The sequence below is a fragment of the Tauraco erythrolophus genome, chromosome 28, assembly GCF_009769465.1.
Source record: "Tauraco erythrolophus isolate bTauEry1 chromosome 28, bTauEry1.pri, whole genome shotgun sequence".
In the NCBI taxonomy this organism is placed as follows: domain Eukaryota; kingdom Metazoa; phylum Chordata; class Aves; order Musophagiformes; family Musophagidae; genus Tauraco; species Tauraco erythrolophus.
The window spans coordinates 4,592,808-4,607,778 of NC_141492.1; the positions used below are offsets into that span (position 1 = coordinate 4,592,808).

Sequence of the window (14,971 nt, forward strand, 5' to 3'; positions counted from 1 at the left end):
GTAGGAACACCTTCCTCGAATGGCTAACCTTGTCATAGGCACTAGGGAAAAGAACTTACTCCGTCGTCTCCTTTCTCCTTTTCAAAGCACAGAATCATCCAGGACTGCCTTAGTTCTGTAGAGGCTTTTATGCAGCTGCAAGGGACCCACGCGGGCGTTCCAGCAGATGCACACCCTTTGAGACCTCACAGTTTTACTGGTAAGCAACTGGAATTGCAGCATATATGGAATACTATCCAGTAACCTTTAGGCATAATCAAGTTTATAAAATTTTAAATTAGTCATCTTGCTGTTCCCTTTCCTCTGACTAGCAGATTTCATTAGTCTGTTGATGAAAAACCCTTCTTCTGATTCCCACTTGGTTTTTTTTGTGGCATCTGAGGTGCACTCCGTGTCCTTTCAAGCTCTGGCTCCGTAAGATGGAAGAGGAGGATTCTGCTCCCCCTTCCCCTCCATACAGACCCCAGTACTGAGTTATTTGAGCTGGGACGCGCACAGGCTGGAACAGAATCCCTTTGGTTCTGGTCCTTGAATATGTTACCTCCTGTTTTGTTGTTGATTTCTGAAGTCTTTGAGAAAATTTGGGTATTTTAGTGCATCGGGAAAGCCCTAAGTCCTTGGACAGTGTGTTTGGTAGCACACTATAGCTATGCCCTGGTGAAAATCAAGTGCGGTGCTGGCCTTGTGTTTGCAGCTCTGCTGTGAAGAGTTGGTTCTGCAGTGTGGCAGAAACAAAGCTGTTGCTCTTTTGTGGCTGCAAAATTCCAATATATTACAACAGATTCCTTCCTTTAAAAAAAAAAAGGGGGGGGAAAATGCATTTTTCTTCTTTTCTTGAATTTTTGTTCTTACTGACTGTGTTTGGCCGTCCTGCAGAGTTTGTCTGTTTATGTCCTGACATGTCGATGTGGTAATGGAAGAAATACTTGAAAGTGACTGAAATGACAGTTGTGGTGATGGAAGAGTAAACAATGATGTAGCAGTTCTAAAAGCATGGGTTCAAATCCAGTGCATACCATATGTCTGGATTTTTTCGTGGTGATTTTCACTTAGTTTGTAGTAGACATTTGGCTTCCTGTTTTGGCTTGGTAGTGGCTTTCTCCGCGCTCTCCCTCGCGCTAGGATGCTCACGGCATTAGAAGGCCAAGTACAATTGGCAGAGGCAACAAGGGAAACTTTTGCTCAGCTTGTCTGCACTTGTCTGTTTCTAGCCAGTGTTAAAACCTTCACTTTTATGAAAATAAAAACATACTAAAATTAAAAAAAAAAAACACCAACAACCCAGCCATTGCAAAACATTTGGTTACAAAGCTGATGATGGAATATTTTAAATCCCAAGTGACCCAGGGAGAGCAGCTGCTATCACTGCGGATTATACCTTTCCTCTAAACTTCAGACTTCATTTCCTTTACCAGTGTTCCTGGGAGGAACAGCTGTGCGTTTGGATCCACTGCTGCTGTTGGATCAGTACTTATTTCCTGCAGTTTCAAGTTACTTTAGAAATCAGACTTGATGGTGTTTCTTCCTGATTGTGACAGCCCAAATAAGAGAGGTCTGCACGGGATTCTCGTTCCTTTTTCTTCCATAAAGGAGTCTGTGTAGTCCGTCCCCGTTAGCCGGAGGAGTTGTGAAGATGCTTTTTCTGTTCTAGCATTACTCTGTGTGCTGTGTTCGCTTTTTCTTGTTGCCATGAATGGTTGATTATCCAGAAATAACGGTGTCACTGGCTTTGCAGCAGCCACATTTAAATGTGTTCTGATTTTGAAGGGAACGCCGTTTTCGGGGTTCCCCTTTTACGTCTACAGCATGCATTAGCTTTAAGGGACTGATAGACTGCATACTTCTGTGTAATGCTAGATATTTTTTTATCCAGCTCTGTGGTCAAGCCTTTTTCTAGAGAATCAGTGTCTTCTATCAAAGAACTTGAACTGTAGTTTCCCGATACTGCACCTTTTTCTTTATATATAGGCAGAGTAGCATTAGGTCCTCTGAAAGCCAATTTAAAAGTGTGTTTACATCATAAAGTTTATTTCCACTGTCCGTCAGGACATTCTTTGGATTGAAGAGAAGCTACTGTCATGTACACACTTACGTGGGTGCATGCTCAGATGAAAGGGAAAGTATTGACGTTATTAGATTTCATCATCTAATTCTTAAATCCCTTGGAAATGAAAGTAAAGGGCTAAAATTGCACTTAGACATCCATCTCTCCCTTAGCCACCTATCCAGCTATTAGAAAACATGTGTAGGTGGATTTGAATCTGCAACATCTAAATAATGGAAGTCTTTTTAATTATTCACAAACAATTGTAAAAAACCTGACAGCACTGTAAAAACGTTCAGTATTAACTTACCAGTTGTATTCAAACTATAAAAGCATTATATAGATTAAAAAGTCAAGCAGTCCAAAAGTCTTTCCAATCTTCCTTCATCTCCTCCTGCGTGAGCAGTATAATAGTCTTTAATTAATTAATCATAATTTCCCCACTCCCTGTGTGAGACGGAGCCCCCTGCCTCTTTCAGCACAAAGCCAGATAAGGGTGGCTGACTGGGAGGCTGTTAAATATCTTGATTTATCCACATTGTTGGGTGTGTTGCTCTGGGCCTGAGAGTGCACCGGTCCAACTTTGCTTTGCTGATAGGATAATGGAACCCCCAGGGAAGTGCTCCGCGCCTCGCGCTGGGATTCGGAGTGGTTCAAAACCAACCTAATCTTTACAATATTCTTCTGGTGTGATTAATCTTGTTTTGTAGGAGGGTAACTAAGATGCAAGCAGTAAACCAGAAGAAACTGGTGCTTTGAATGTCCAGTTTGATACACGTGGTGCTCAGGGGGAAAACCCACCAGTTTTTAAAGTGCTCTGTACACTCCCAGCACAGGCCTGGGTGACTCCAGGAGAGGCAGTGCTTTAGACCCCTAACTGGGAATTTTGACAGACCCCCCAGTATTTTGTGTGGAGTAGCCTGAAAATTAGCAGTTGCCTCTGAAAAAGGCCTTAATTGCTCATGTAGTGTCCTGAGGAGCTCCGGGGGCAGAGGAATGCCGGGTTGCTGTAACGCCAGGCTCCGTTCTCTTCCATACCTTGCAGCTTCCACGAGAGTGAAGGTGAGGTTTGCTCAGACGTCAGTCCCAGTAGGCAGCCCTGAAACGTAATGGGAGACCGGACCCTACAGCTGAGTTAGTCTGGATATTGAAGAAATTGTCCTTTTGTTGGCTCCCACTGCTCTGGCCTGTTTCTCTTCTGCTGTCAAAAAATTCATCTGGTTGTGGGGTGAGCAAGTTAAGAGCAGACAAGCTAACCCACACAGTTTTTCTGCTGGTTCAGCTCCTTTAACCAGATTTCTTGCAGGTCACAAGAGTTCTGGGGCAAGGAGAAGGACAAGGTTATGCAGCTTTCCTGGGGAAGACAAGGCAGCCAGAGCGCTGGGACCGTGTTCTCCGCGGCGTGATCTGCTTGGTTGTGTTATAAAGCTACATCCTCCGTTGCTCGTGAAACTTTTTTCTGCTAATAACTTTCTGTGTCTTTTCGTTATTGATATTAATTTTAGATTCTTGGCTTTAATGAGATTGCATCTGGGTGTGTTGGTGTAGAGAGGGACTGGCAGCGGCATACCTGCTATAATTAAAGAAATTGTGGCTAACATTTGGGTTTTCTTTTCCTTGGCTTACCAGGATTCTCTTTTATTGATTTGCGAATCCTTCCTCATTTAATTAAATAAATTCTAGACAGCTTTCATGGAGGGTGGTTTTAGTAAATGAGCAGCTATTTTGATGTACGTTAATTTTAGAAATCGGTTGGGCAGCAAGTGCAGTTTTTAAAATTGAAATTCTAATATGAACTTTAAAATATTAACAGAAAAGGGTTAGTTTGAGGGAAAGGGAGGAGCCAAACTCCTTTGGTGGTCAAAGCAATAACTGTGCATCGTTAAATCGATGTTGACTTATCTTTCTTTTTAAGGCTGTATTTACTTTTCTTATCAACATGAGGATTGCGAATGGGAAGAAATCTCCCTTTGAAGAAAATACTCCCACTGGGATTCCACTGAGTAACTGGCTTGTCTCGAGGGTTTGTTTGCCGTAGTGTTTAATTTCACGCTGGAGAAGGAAGCCAGATTAGCAGTTTGGGATCTGCCTTCTGCTCGCTCACAGGAGAGGCCAGGTGTGTACACTTGACCTGGAAAGTTTCTCTCTTGCTGCCCTACCTGTGTAACTTGGAAAGTCCAATTCTGAGGATAAAAGGGCACTTGGTCCCCACCGTCTGTCTTCTGCAGAGACCAAAAATAATGATACAAGTGTGTTTTCATTGAGGCAGAGCTTTCTACCAAGAGTTGGGCTGTGAGTTCATTCCTAGGGAGAGATCGGAAAATAGCAGTGACATATTGCTGAGGATGCCAAATCAATCCCAGCTGGTTTAAAAACTCCAGGCAAGTGTGTGTATGTTCTTTTCTGTGACAGGTCCTGCCTCTGGTTGCTCCAGGAGAAAGGCTTCCTGAGGAATTTCAGACGTATCCAGCTGGGAGACTTTGAACTGATTTGAACAACAAGATTTACCTATAATGCAATCTCTAAAACTTCCAGTTAATCCTTTAAACAGAATTTAATTTCCAATTAAGCTTTAATAATACATTTCTAATTTTAATCTGTGCTTGGTTTGCTGCTCGTTAGGCTCAAGATGCTAAAGAGAGCTTTCTAAAGCGAAAAGCTAAAATTTATAAGAAAGCTTGGTATGGAAACTGCAAACCGGCAGAAGAGCCGTTATCGCGAAATCTGACTTCCTGTACTCATCAGATACCTCAGGGGCTTTTTCGTATCAAAAGGACACTCCACCCTTTTATTGTGCTTATGGGAATCAGATTTTTGTGTGTGAAAAAAGGGCATTTTAAAAGAAATGGTTATAGTGAATTTTGGTTGACCTCATTCCAGTGTCACGTTTGCTGTTCGATTACGGTTGAGTTCTGCCCTTAAGTTTGTAATTTGCCCAGAATTTTTGGAGAAGAAATTAGAGAAGTTGTAGTGTTGAATTTTAATAAATGCTTGCCTTTGATTCCCATCTGCGTATTTTGGACACTTAGAAAGTCTGTAGGAAAACTGGATATGCTTTTAGGGATATGTTTCTCTCCTTTTTTTTTTTTTTTTTTATTGTATAACTTGAATCTCTCCCTACAAACACAGCTGTATATCTTTAACCCAATCTAAATGGAAAAATTGAAGTAGTGCATGTAAGTGGTTTCACATAAAAGCTAGTATATGGAAGAATGTTCCATTGTTAGCAAGTCAGTAATTGTGTTAAATCTAATATTTTTGATTTCTTACCAAAGTGGCGTGTGTCCAGCATGGTTAACCAGAGTGAGATCGTGTTGTTACTCAACTGTTAGCTGAGTCAAGAACATAATTGCTTGCAAATTCCTAATTACCACCGTGAAAGGTAACGGTTCCTTTCCTGCTCGCTGTAAAGATGCTGCTGCTGCCTCACAGGGTGTTACTCTTGCACCTTTGCAGAAATTTATTGGTTTTAACATAACTTCAACTCTGGCGAACCAACAGTGTGTCAACCTTTTATTCAGGGAATGTTTTCAGCTGCTCTAGAAAACTGTTTATGCAGAAGTATTTGATTTTTAACAATTAAATTGTATTTTAACTGAAAAACTTCATTTTTTTTCTTTAAGTAGCATAAGAGAAATGCTAGTGGAGGGAAGATTACAGATTCAGTTAGGATCTGTCGTTTGGGAAACATTTCTTTTGAAGAAGAATGCCAAGCAGAAATAAAATGGTTTAACAAGCAAAAGCTTTTTCCTCACCAAACACTTTCTCAGGAAAGAACTGGAATATTTAGCAATATTTTCAACTGTCAAAGAGCTATTATCTTGGCCACATAATACATAAATGGAAAAGCTGTAATGTAGAGTCACCAAGTTCTCATGGTTCAAGAAATTAATATATCTGGTGAACACTAAGTAATTCATTATCGTACTCCACTATCTAAATTCATATAGAAAGCAAGTTGCCACTAATTGAATCTAATCCCAGGAGGTAAAGCTAGATATTACCATGAGACGTGTTAACATTTAAGGGTAATCTGAGTTTTTCTATTAAGAAAAGGCTTTTTTTTTCTTCCTTCTTTTAAAATAAAACCCCACAATCCTCCTCTTCAGACCTAACCCCCAAATTGTGCAATATACTTATTCACCTCACAAGGTGGTTTGACAGAAGAAGGAGGAAATGCTCGTGTTAGTCTGTTTTCATTTTCAGTGCTGCTGTTCTTTACGCACAGGTCCCCGTAGTAAGATGCGACACTCCGGAGTTACCTCGGAGCACGACAGTGAAACTTGCAGGTTTTTTGGCTGATCCTCTGCTTTGAAAGACTCGAGCTTCCCCTCAGTTCAAGAAGGACAGGGAACTGCTGGAGAGGGTCCAGCGCAGGGCCAGAAAGATGATGAAGGGAGTGGAGCATCTCCTTTATCGGGAAAGGCTGATGGAGCTGGGTCTCTTCAGCTTGGAGGAGACTGAGGGGGGACCTCATTAATGTTGATAAATATGGAAAGGGTGACTGCCATGAGGATGGAGCCAGGCTCTTCTCAGTGGCATCCAATGATAGGACAAGGGGAAATGGATCTAAGCTGGAACACAGGAGGTTCTGCTTAAACATGAGGAAGAACTTCTTCCCAGTAAGGGGAACAGAACACTGGAACACGCTGCCCAGAGAGATTGTGGAGTCTCCTTCTCTGGAGATGTTCCAAACCCACCTGGATGCGTTCTTGTTAGGTGGTGATGCTCAGGCAGGGGGATTGGACTAGATGATCTTTTGAGGTCCCTCCCAATCCCTGACATTCTGGGATTCTGTGAGCTGATTTCGCTTGAGATCTCCTGTTGGAATGACAGTAAGGTCTGACGTCGCAGGATCTGAAAAAGGCTTTTGCACCAGCTGAAAAGCTGGAGGTTTGAGGCGCTCAGCAAACCTGCTCTGCCTGCCCTTCATCTCCATCGATTGCGAGTGGCAGTTGTTGATGGTCTCCCGTAAGCCGCGTAGTCCGGGGGCCGCTGGCTGTGAAAAGGCAGGAGGCTGGAGAGAGGAGCAAGTACAGATCTACACACTGGTGTAATGATATATGATAGCAATAACGAGCAATCCTTTTCTTATTTTTGGCACGGCTCACCAAAAGTGTTTATGGAAGGTAGTGTTACTAAAATGAATGATGCCGCAAAGCGCTTTAACAAGCTCGTTTTTGAGATCCGCTGTAGTTCTCCATCTCTCGTGTTTCCTCCTTTCCACGTTTAACTGCGCTGGAAAGACAAATGGTCATGACCTCCTTGTTACAGTATGCTTTGAGGTAGGTATGTACTGGGGAAGGCCAAAACGTTAAAAAAAACCATAAAGCAAACACCCCCCCCCCCCCCCCCCCAACCCCGCTGGGCGTCTTAGAGTGGGTTCTTTAGAAGAAACCAACACCTGTTGAAATCGTTACTTCAGTATTTGGCACAAATCCCAAGCAAGCCTTTTTTTAACAACAAAAACATATGTACAGGCCAGGCAAAAAGCACAGCTAGTTCTGATATTGTGCTTTTAGTGATCTGCAGCTCGGAGCGAGAGGGGCTGTGACTCATTAAGCGATCCCGGCACGGAGCCTTCCTCCAATTCCCTGTATTGCTTAGAGAGCACTGGGTTGTAGTTGCTGTCAAAAGATTGCAAAAGGAGAGCTGGGGGGGCCTTCCCTGCTTTTTAGGTGGGGTCTTTTTGAACTGTTTGATACGGCACGCTGTGAATATTTTATAAATCTTTGTGTTGAGGGGATTTATCTGCCCGTTGGTTAAGGAAAAAACCAGCAGCCGCTTTGTGACTGGTACCCTGCCCGAGTGGTTGAGGCTTTCGACAGCGCCCGTTCTGTAGGGAGTTTTCATCTCTAAGAGCCATCTCTTAAGTTTTGGATTAATTCGGTCCCTCAGCTAAAGAAAGCATAAAGATTTTGGCTGTCTGTATATTTGGAAATTGATGGTTTCTAGGAGAGATTCTGTGAATAAAGAGTGTTTGAGTTGCTTTCCTAGAGATGGTTTTAAGTCAGAATAATGCATGCGCTGTTTTCCTCGGGGCGATCTCATTTTCTCCTCCTCTATTCAGGGACTACTCTAATATATTCCCATGAGCATTCACATGATGTAGGCAGACCGGTCCCTTTTCTTCCTGTCCTGTCTTGGCATTGTCGGTGTGCGGCGTGGTGGCATCACCGCCAGCGCCGCTCGGCATCCCCGCTCGTGGTGTTACTGTTTTCTCAGAGGGCTTGGCGCAGATCACCTTGGCAGGTGGCAGCTCTTCCTTCCCTTTGCTAGAAACGTCTTCAATCAACCTCAGGTGGTTGAGGTGGTGCTCACAAAGGTGGTAACGCCGAAAGGCAGAGCCACTCGTTTCCATCCTGCCGTTTCCTTTGCTCGAAGAAAGCATAAATTAAAAAAAACCCCAAAAAACAACACAACATACAAACATGCCGTTTTGGGGATGCTGCATGTTCTAATACTTCTCCAAACTTTGCTCTTCAAAATTCTGGCGTGGCAAGGCAAAGGCTTTTGGATCTATTTGAATGAAACTCAACCAGATTTGTTGATGTACACACTACAGTACCGTAGCAACCAACCTGCATCTAGTCCAAGATCTGAACGTTTGGTCTTTAAACAATTCTTTGCTACCAATCTAGGAATGTTCTTGCATTTCAGAGTGCGAAAACAGCCAGTTGACATCTAGTGAGGAACAACATACATTATAAAATACGTACTCCTCCACAGTGGGAGGAGAGGGAACTTATGTAAGCTCATTTCGTTGCTATTTAATTGTAGTTTTTTTGAGTCCTTGGAAGATGCATCCCTCGGAGCAGGATTGTTGTGTTCAGATGCTGGGAAATTGTGCTTTATCAGTGTGAAACAGGGCTTTGGTGGCAGTGTGGTATTAAACCTAGATGTGTTGAGTGGGAACATTACAGAATTGAAGGAGGAATTATTTTAAATATTGGTACTACTAAATTAAAAAATTGAGAAAGACCACTAGCTAAAGATTAATCAAAAATCATAGCTCTGATTAATGAGCTATTCAGACAGTATCACCTTCTGAAAGAAGCGACAATGAAAATAAGTTGATGTTTGAGTAGAAAAGAAACAACTTTCTCTTGCACACTGTTTTTGTGCTCCAGAAATGTGTACGACTACGGGAAAGCATAGTAGGATGTTTCAGTAGAGAGGTGTCATTCAGAGCTGAAGAGTGATACCTGGCATTTATGGAAGCTTTGCAGACTCACATTTATCTTCATGTGTATCTGTTAAGTAAGGAACTCTTGCTGTTTTGTTTTTTTTTCTTTAATTTGAAAACCTGTCTCTGCCCTTCCTACGGAGCTTTTCCTGGTGCAGGAAACAAGAACCCATCTAATGATGGAAAGCTACAGTTCGCCGTAACGTCTCTGTTACCCAGATTGCCAAAAAGTTGAATGTTTGGTTGATCAGTGCACTGAATGTACTAAATTGAGATGACTTTCTTACGTGTACATCACACACACGCACAGCTGGCTGGTTTTGATACTGGAGTCACGATCGGACTGACACAGTGTTTTTACATCGCGGCTTTCGGAATCGCAGGCGACGTTAGAGCCGTGTGGATTCACGTGGTGGTTATTTGTTGGAAATGGAACGCGATCCCTGGCTAGGAAGTTGGTTTCTCTTCCACCACTGTGCACTATCACGCGAGACCTGACGTGGGGGTTTGCCAGCCGTGCTTTGTGGGGACGGTCGACATCCACTCGCCGAGGTTGCGCTCATGCTGTTCATGGATGGGTGTCCGTTCTCGGTGACAACGGACCTGCTGCTGAGTTGAGTGAGCTGAAACATCTGAAAAATAAATGAGTTGCCCTTACGCTTTCCTCCTCCTTTTCTTTTAGTTACAGCTGCAGAAAACCCAGTATCTGCAACTGGGGCAGAGTCGTGGCCAGTACTACGGTGGCTCGCTGCCGAATGTGAATCAGATTGGAAACAGCGCTATGGATCTGCCCTTCCAGGTGAGTTTCGTAGGGTGTTTTGTTCTTTCTGCTGATGAGTGCTGTGCCTGCATGCTATTTTTAACTCACAGGAGACCACGAACTAGCTGCTGGTTTAGAACATAGCACCATGGCCTCAGCAGATCACCCTGTTTTAAAAAGTTTTGCTCTTCTGGAGGGGAATGTGGTTGTGTATGGGATGCGTGGATATTTTTGTACTGTATATATCTAGTGTTAGGTATTAGTTTTCCTGTCCCCGTTGTGATGCTTTTTGTGTCAAGAATATGCAGAGGCCATGCAGTTTCTTTGTCAGTGAACATTCATGGTGGTGGTGGGTTGTTTTGGGGGTTTTTTGTTCAGTACCAAATTCATAACAAAATCTTCTGTGAAGATACTGTAGACTCGAAGCAAATAATTCAAGGTGATGTGGAAAGCACTGGGACGTGGGGGTATTGAAGAAGGTACCCCAAGGCAGTGTGCATGTTCCATGGGAGCAGTGAATGGTTTTAGGAGAGGAGAAGGGGGAATGGGACACAAACCAGTATCAGAATAGTCACTTTTCCGTGGTCTGGCTGAAAAGTAAGTGTACAGATGTGCTGACTTTTTTTTTTTCCTGCTGTTGTGACTCCAGAGGTAATTCACTATAAACAGAAAATCAGTGTTTTATGTGAATGTTTTGCTGTTAGTAAGCATGTTTGGGGGAGAAGATGTTGTACAGTGGGTAGGATTAAGCGACAGATACTTTTGGCACTCCTGATTTCTATAGTTAGTTGATTTAGAGCGCTCAAAATAATGAAAATTTCTGCATTAGCTTTCCTTTTTTGAGTAATAACATTGACATTTTATCTCACAAGGATGTGGTAAGAATTAAATTTTGTAGTTTGCTGATGAAGGCTGACTTAATAAAAAGGGAGAAACTATTGATGATGTCCTCGAACTATACATTTGAAAATACATGTAGACAACTGAATTTGTGGAGGTTAAAAGCTTGAATCTTGTGCGAGAGGAGAAGCGAGTGTCTAATTTAATCTGGCTGCCTTTAGGGAATACAGTGCAGAGGTTTGTGATGTTGTGAAGTCCTTAGTATTGCTCCACAGGCGTCTGGTCTCTTCAGGATTTTGTCTTTAGTTTCCTGTTAAGGAGGTTCATAATTAACTGTTCTTTTTAAGCAAAAATATTTCAGTATTTCTGTGCTTGATGGCAGTTACTGATGGTTATTGCATAAACTCTTTTAGTCCTGAAACAGAGTGCTTGAAAGTGAGTATTCAAAAATTTATGAACTAGTAGAGGACGATACGGCAACGAATTGTCCTTAAATTCCAGGGTTTTATTGCATTTTTTTTACACACACACACAAAAATCCCAAGTTGATATTGTTACAGATAACAAACGATGACAAGCAACGAAGTAAAACCCGTGTATTTGTGTCAGTGATGAATACTTGCCAGGTTTTTCGGTTTGAAGCTAAAACACAGTGAAATTGCCAAAAGATGCTCGTAGGATGTGCCGATGAGGTCAAGCCTGTCTGGCTGCCTCTGGAGAGAGCAGCAGTGTCTGAGAATCTTGGTTCTTTGCATTTGCAGCACAACGGAGCTCTGGCAGAAGCCTTTGGAGCAGTTCCTGTCTCGTTGGTAAACAAGTATTTAGGTTTGTGCAGATACGTATTTGGGACTGGCGCGCTGTTTGCCCAGGCAGATACGTATTTCAGCACACGTTACACTTTCTGGTATGCACAGTATTTATTTGATTCACCGTCCCAGCTCCGCAGGAGTTATGGTCTGTCACATAAATACAGGTTTTGCCATGCATCCCCCGTTCGGAACATGCATAATAATTCCTGTACAGACTCCCCGGACTTGCTATGGTCTGTCATGTCATTACTTATGATTTGTGGGGGATTAATTTGGTGCAGCCGGCGGTTTATTTGGCACTGACTTGGCCTGTGGTTTAAGCAATCTCTGAGCATGTGCACTCAGCCTGCATGTTAAGCTCCATCGGGAAAGGCAGAATGATTCCCCAAACGCTGCTTGTCACCAGGAGGCACCGAAATGTCAACTGTCAGTAGGTACCGCTCCTCTCTTTCCCCCTCATCCACCTTACTCATTTTTATTTCTTAAGTCAATGTCTTGATAAATCTTAAAGGGACACTGTTGCTTTAGAGCACTGAGCTTTTTCCTTCCTGTCTGTATTTAGCTGCATTTTTTTTTTTTTACTTTAATGTTTTTTGGAGCTTTGGTTCTGATCTGAAATCCTTGAATGTTTTTCAGGGAAGTGAAGCAGTTCCAGTTCTTCGTTTTCCAAATAAAATTGATGTTCAGATCTGTTCTTGTTCTTTTTTTCAGTCACAGTTGTTTATTATAGTTAAGTATCACATACCCTACAGGAATGAAGATTTTAATGAACGTGTCTTGCCTGGTGCTTGGTCCAGAGTAAGTTTCATGAGATGGTTACTGAGAGAAGCCAGACCTGTTGGAGGTGATACCCGTTTTCTCAAGTGTTTGTCCTCTTTCCTGATTTCCCTAAGCAAGTTAGGGATTCACTCGGCATCTTTGTTCCTGGAAAGCCAGAGAACAGCATTGCCCAAAAATTCCTTGCTCTGTCAATTGTAGCCCTGTGACGGAGCACGGTCCGTGTTTACTTGTGCCACTGCTGCACTCAAATTAGATTTTGTTGTGTTTTTATATGGAAGTTGTGCCAAAAAAAGGGAAGACTTAAGAAATAACTATTTTTGCATTCAACTTTTTTGGTGTGTATACTCATATTCTTTGGCTTCCTTTTAAATTGCAGGTGAGGTCTGCGTTCTGTATGCTTCAGGCTGGCGTCTCCTTTTTTTAGTAACGTTGTGGTTGAGACCACTGGCATAGGAAATTGCTTCTCCTGTTGACCTTCCAAGCACGCATGTATTTGCAAGTTTTGCTGCCTTTTGGGGTAGAACTGATGTAACAACAGCACAAGGAAGAGTTTGAGACCTTTTGTTGTTGTTTTAGAATTACGAATATTCCCAGTTCTGTGCAGTGCTAGTTAGGTATAGAACTAAATTGTTGTTTAGCATTTTACAGCAGAGATTAAACCATCATATTTTAGTTTAAGTGATTTAAAATTGAGGTGCTATGACTTGAGGTTACTAAGTCTTTGTGCAAGAAAGTCATACTTGCGAAGGGACTGAAGCAAAACACTGTGACTTTAATGGCTGAGAGTACAGTAAAAAGTCACTGTGCTCCCTTGCTCATCCCACGTTGACTTCAGCAATATTCTGCTGCATATAAAACGTTGGCCCTGAAACGAGAAAATAAACTCTGCAGCCACTTTACATTCATGTGTACTAACACAGGTCCTGTGTGCGTAGAGGGCGAGGAGGCAAATATTTGCTAAATAGAAAAGAGTTTAGAATAGTAGAAAGACTCTTTAAAAGAGTTTTTACAAACAAAACATTTAAAGATAAATGTGAACCTTTTTAGAAGTAATCATTTAAACAGCCAAAGCTGGACGCTTTAAAAAGAAAAATGAAAAAAAGATTAATGTGGGAGCCAGATGGTTTCAGGGCTTGGCAGACAGGACAGTGCATTTGCCACGTGCAGCACCTGAATGGAGGAGGAAATTTTGGATTTCCAAACAGATGGTGTTGAGGGACTCGGCAAAGCTGTTCGCATTGGCAAGGAGTGGAAGACTCTGTAGCTTTTTTTCCCCCTGGAGACCCATATATTGCTGTTGAAGTACGAGTAGAGGTTGACCATTTGGTACTTCCTTCGCCCCCCCCGCAGGTATACCCTGGGAAGGGCTTTTGAAAATGTAGGAGAAGTTTTCCAGTTTAGCCTGGGAATTTATACTCCCTGTCCTCTCTCTCTGCCATCCTCATTCTCTGAAATCAGTTGCTGACAAGTAAATGCTCTCCAGGTCCCGGCGCCGATAAGATTAGAAGTGGAATCAACCTACTTAAGGTCACTGCGCAACCTGAATGAAATGGAAATCGCTTAACAAATATTGGATGCTGTAACTTTTTCTAGACAGAGGAGGAAGGAAACGGCTTTTCTTTTTCTTGTAATTCTGTCAGTGTCCCCCTAAAATAATTACGCTGAAAGGAGGGGTGAAAGGAAGTTTTGAGAGACCGTGGCGTGTTCTGGTGAATGGTAGGCTCTCTGTGCATCTTCTTCCCGCATCTTCTGCCCTTGGAATTTCAGCTCTGGTTGTCAGCATGTTCCTTCTGGATGCATGCTGCATGCTACACCGAGGGAATGCAAGCAGCAGTTGTCCGTAGGCTCCCTGCCACACTGGGCTGTGGTGGTTCAGAGATGCAAAGGTTGGAGAGCAGCGCTCGTTTATGAGAGGGCAGGTCTAGCATGGTCTGTCTCCCCTTTCTCTGATCTCTGTTTGGAAGTGGTAGCCCTGGTAATTGCTTTCCATGGCTATAGTGAAAGTGGTGTTGGAGGAAAAATTTACGTGGTTACGCTTGTCCGTATCTTTTTTGAGTTTTCCTTAGAACAATTTAGCCTTGCATAGGATACAAATAGGTTCTGGGTGCTCGTGCCTGTGTTTTTCTGCTTATAACTTCCTGTGTCTCTCTCAGACTCCCTTTCAGTCGTCAGGACTGGACACGAGCAGAACAACTCGGCATCACGGTCTGGTGGACAGAGTGTATCGTGACAGAAACCGGCTCGGCTCCCCACACCGACGCCCTCTCTCTGTGGATAAACATGGAAGACAAATATCCTTTGGCTCGTGAGCTGGCAGTGAACACCTACCTTTTAATCAATATCACAGTTTTCAGTTTTTACAGCTCCCTCCTTCCTCCTCTCCTCACCTTTCAGTGGAGTCGCTTCCCATCTCTGCGTAGTTAACGTCATCTGCTTTTCTGAAGAGTGATCTGGGCTATAAATACCTACTATTCTGTAAAATAAGCATTTACCTTTCTCTGTTTCCTCGGCTCCGAGCGAGGATACCGATACACACGGAGCTGAGAGGGATT

At 42.8% G+C, this 14,971-nt stretch overlaps 1 protein-coding gene across 3 annotated transcripts in view; it reads left to right on the forward strand.

Annotated features, from left to right (window-relative positions):
- Positions 1-14,971, forward strand: part of CRTC1 (CREB regulated transcription coactivator 1) — a 41,959-nt gene that overhangs the window by 10,186 nt on the left and 16,802 nt on the right. For 2 of the 3 annotated variants that reach the window (XM_086627691.1, XM_086627689.1), the window contains exons 2-4: positions 9,913-10,029; positions 11,592-11,639; positions 14,573-14,710. In XM_086627691.1, the coding sequence (XP_086483817.1) occupies positions 9,913-10,029; positions 11,592-11,639; positions 14,573-14,710 (303 nt within the window). The remainder of the gene's footprint in view (positions 1-9,912; positions 10,030-11,591; positions 11,640-14,572; positions 14,711-14,971) is intronic. The other variant, XM_086627690.1, reaches the window with a different exon arrangement.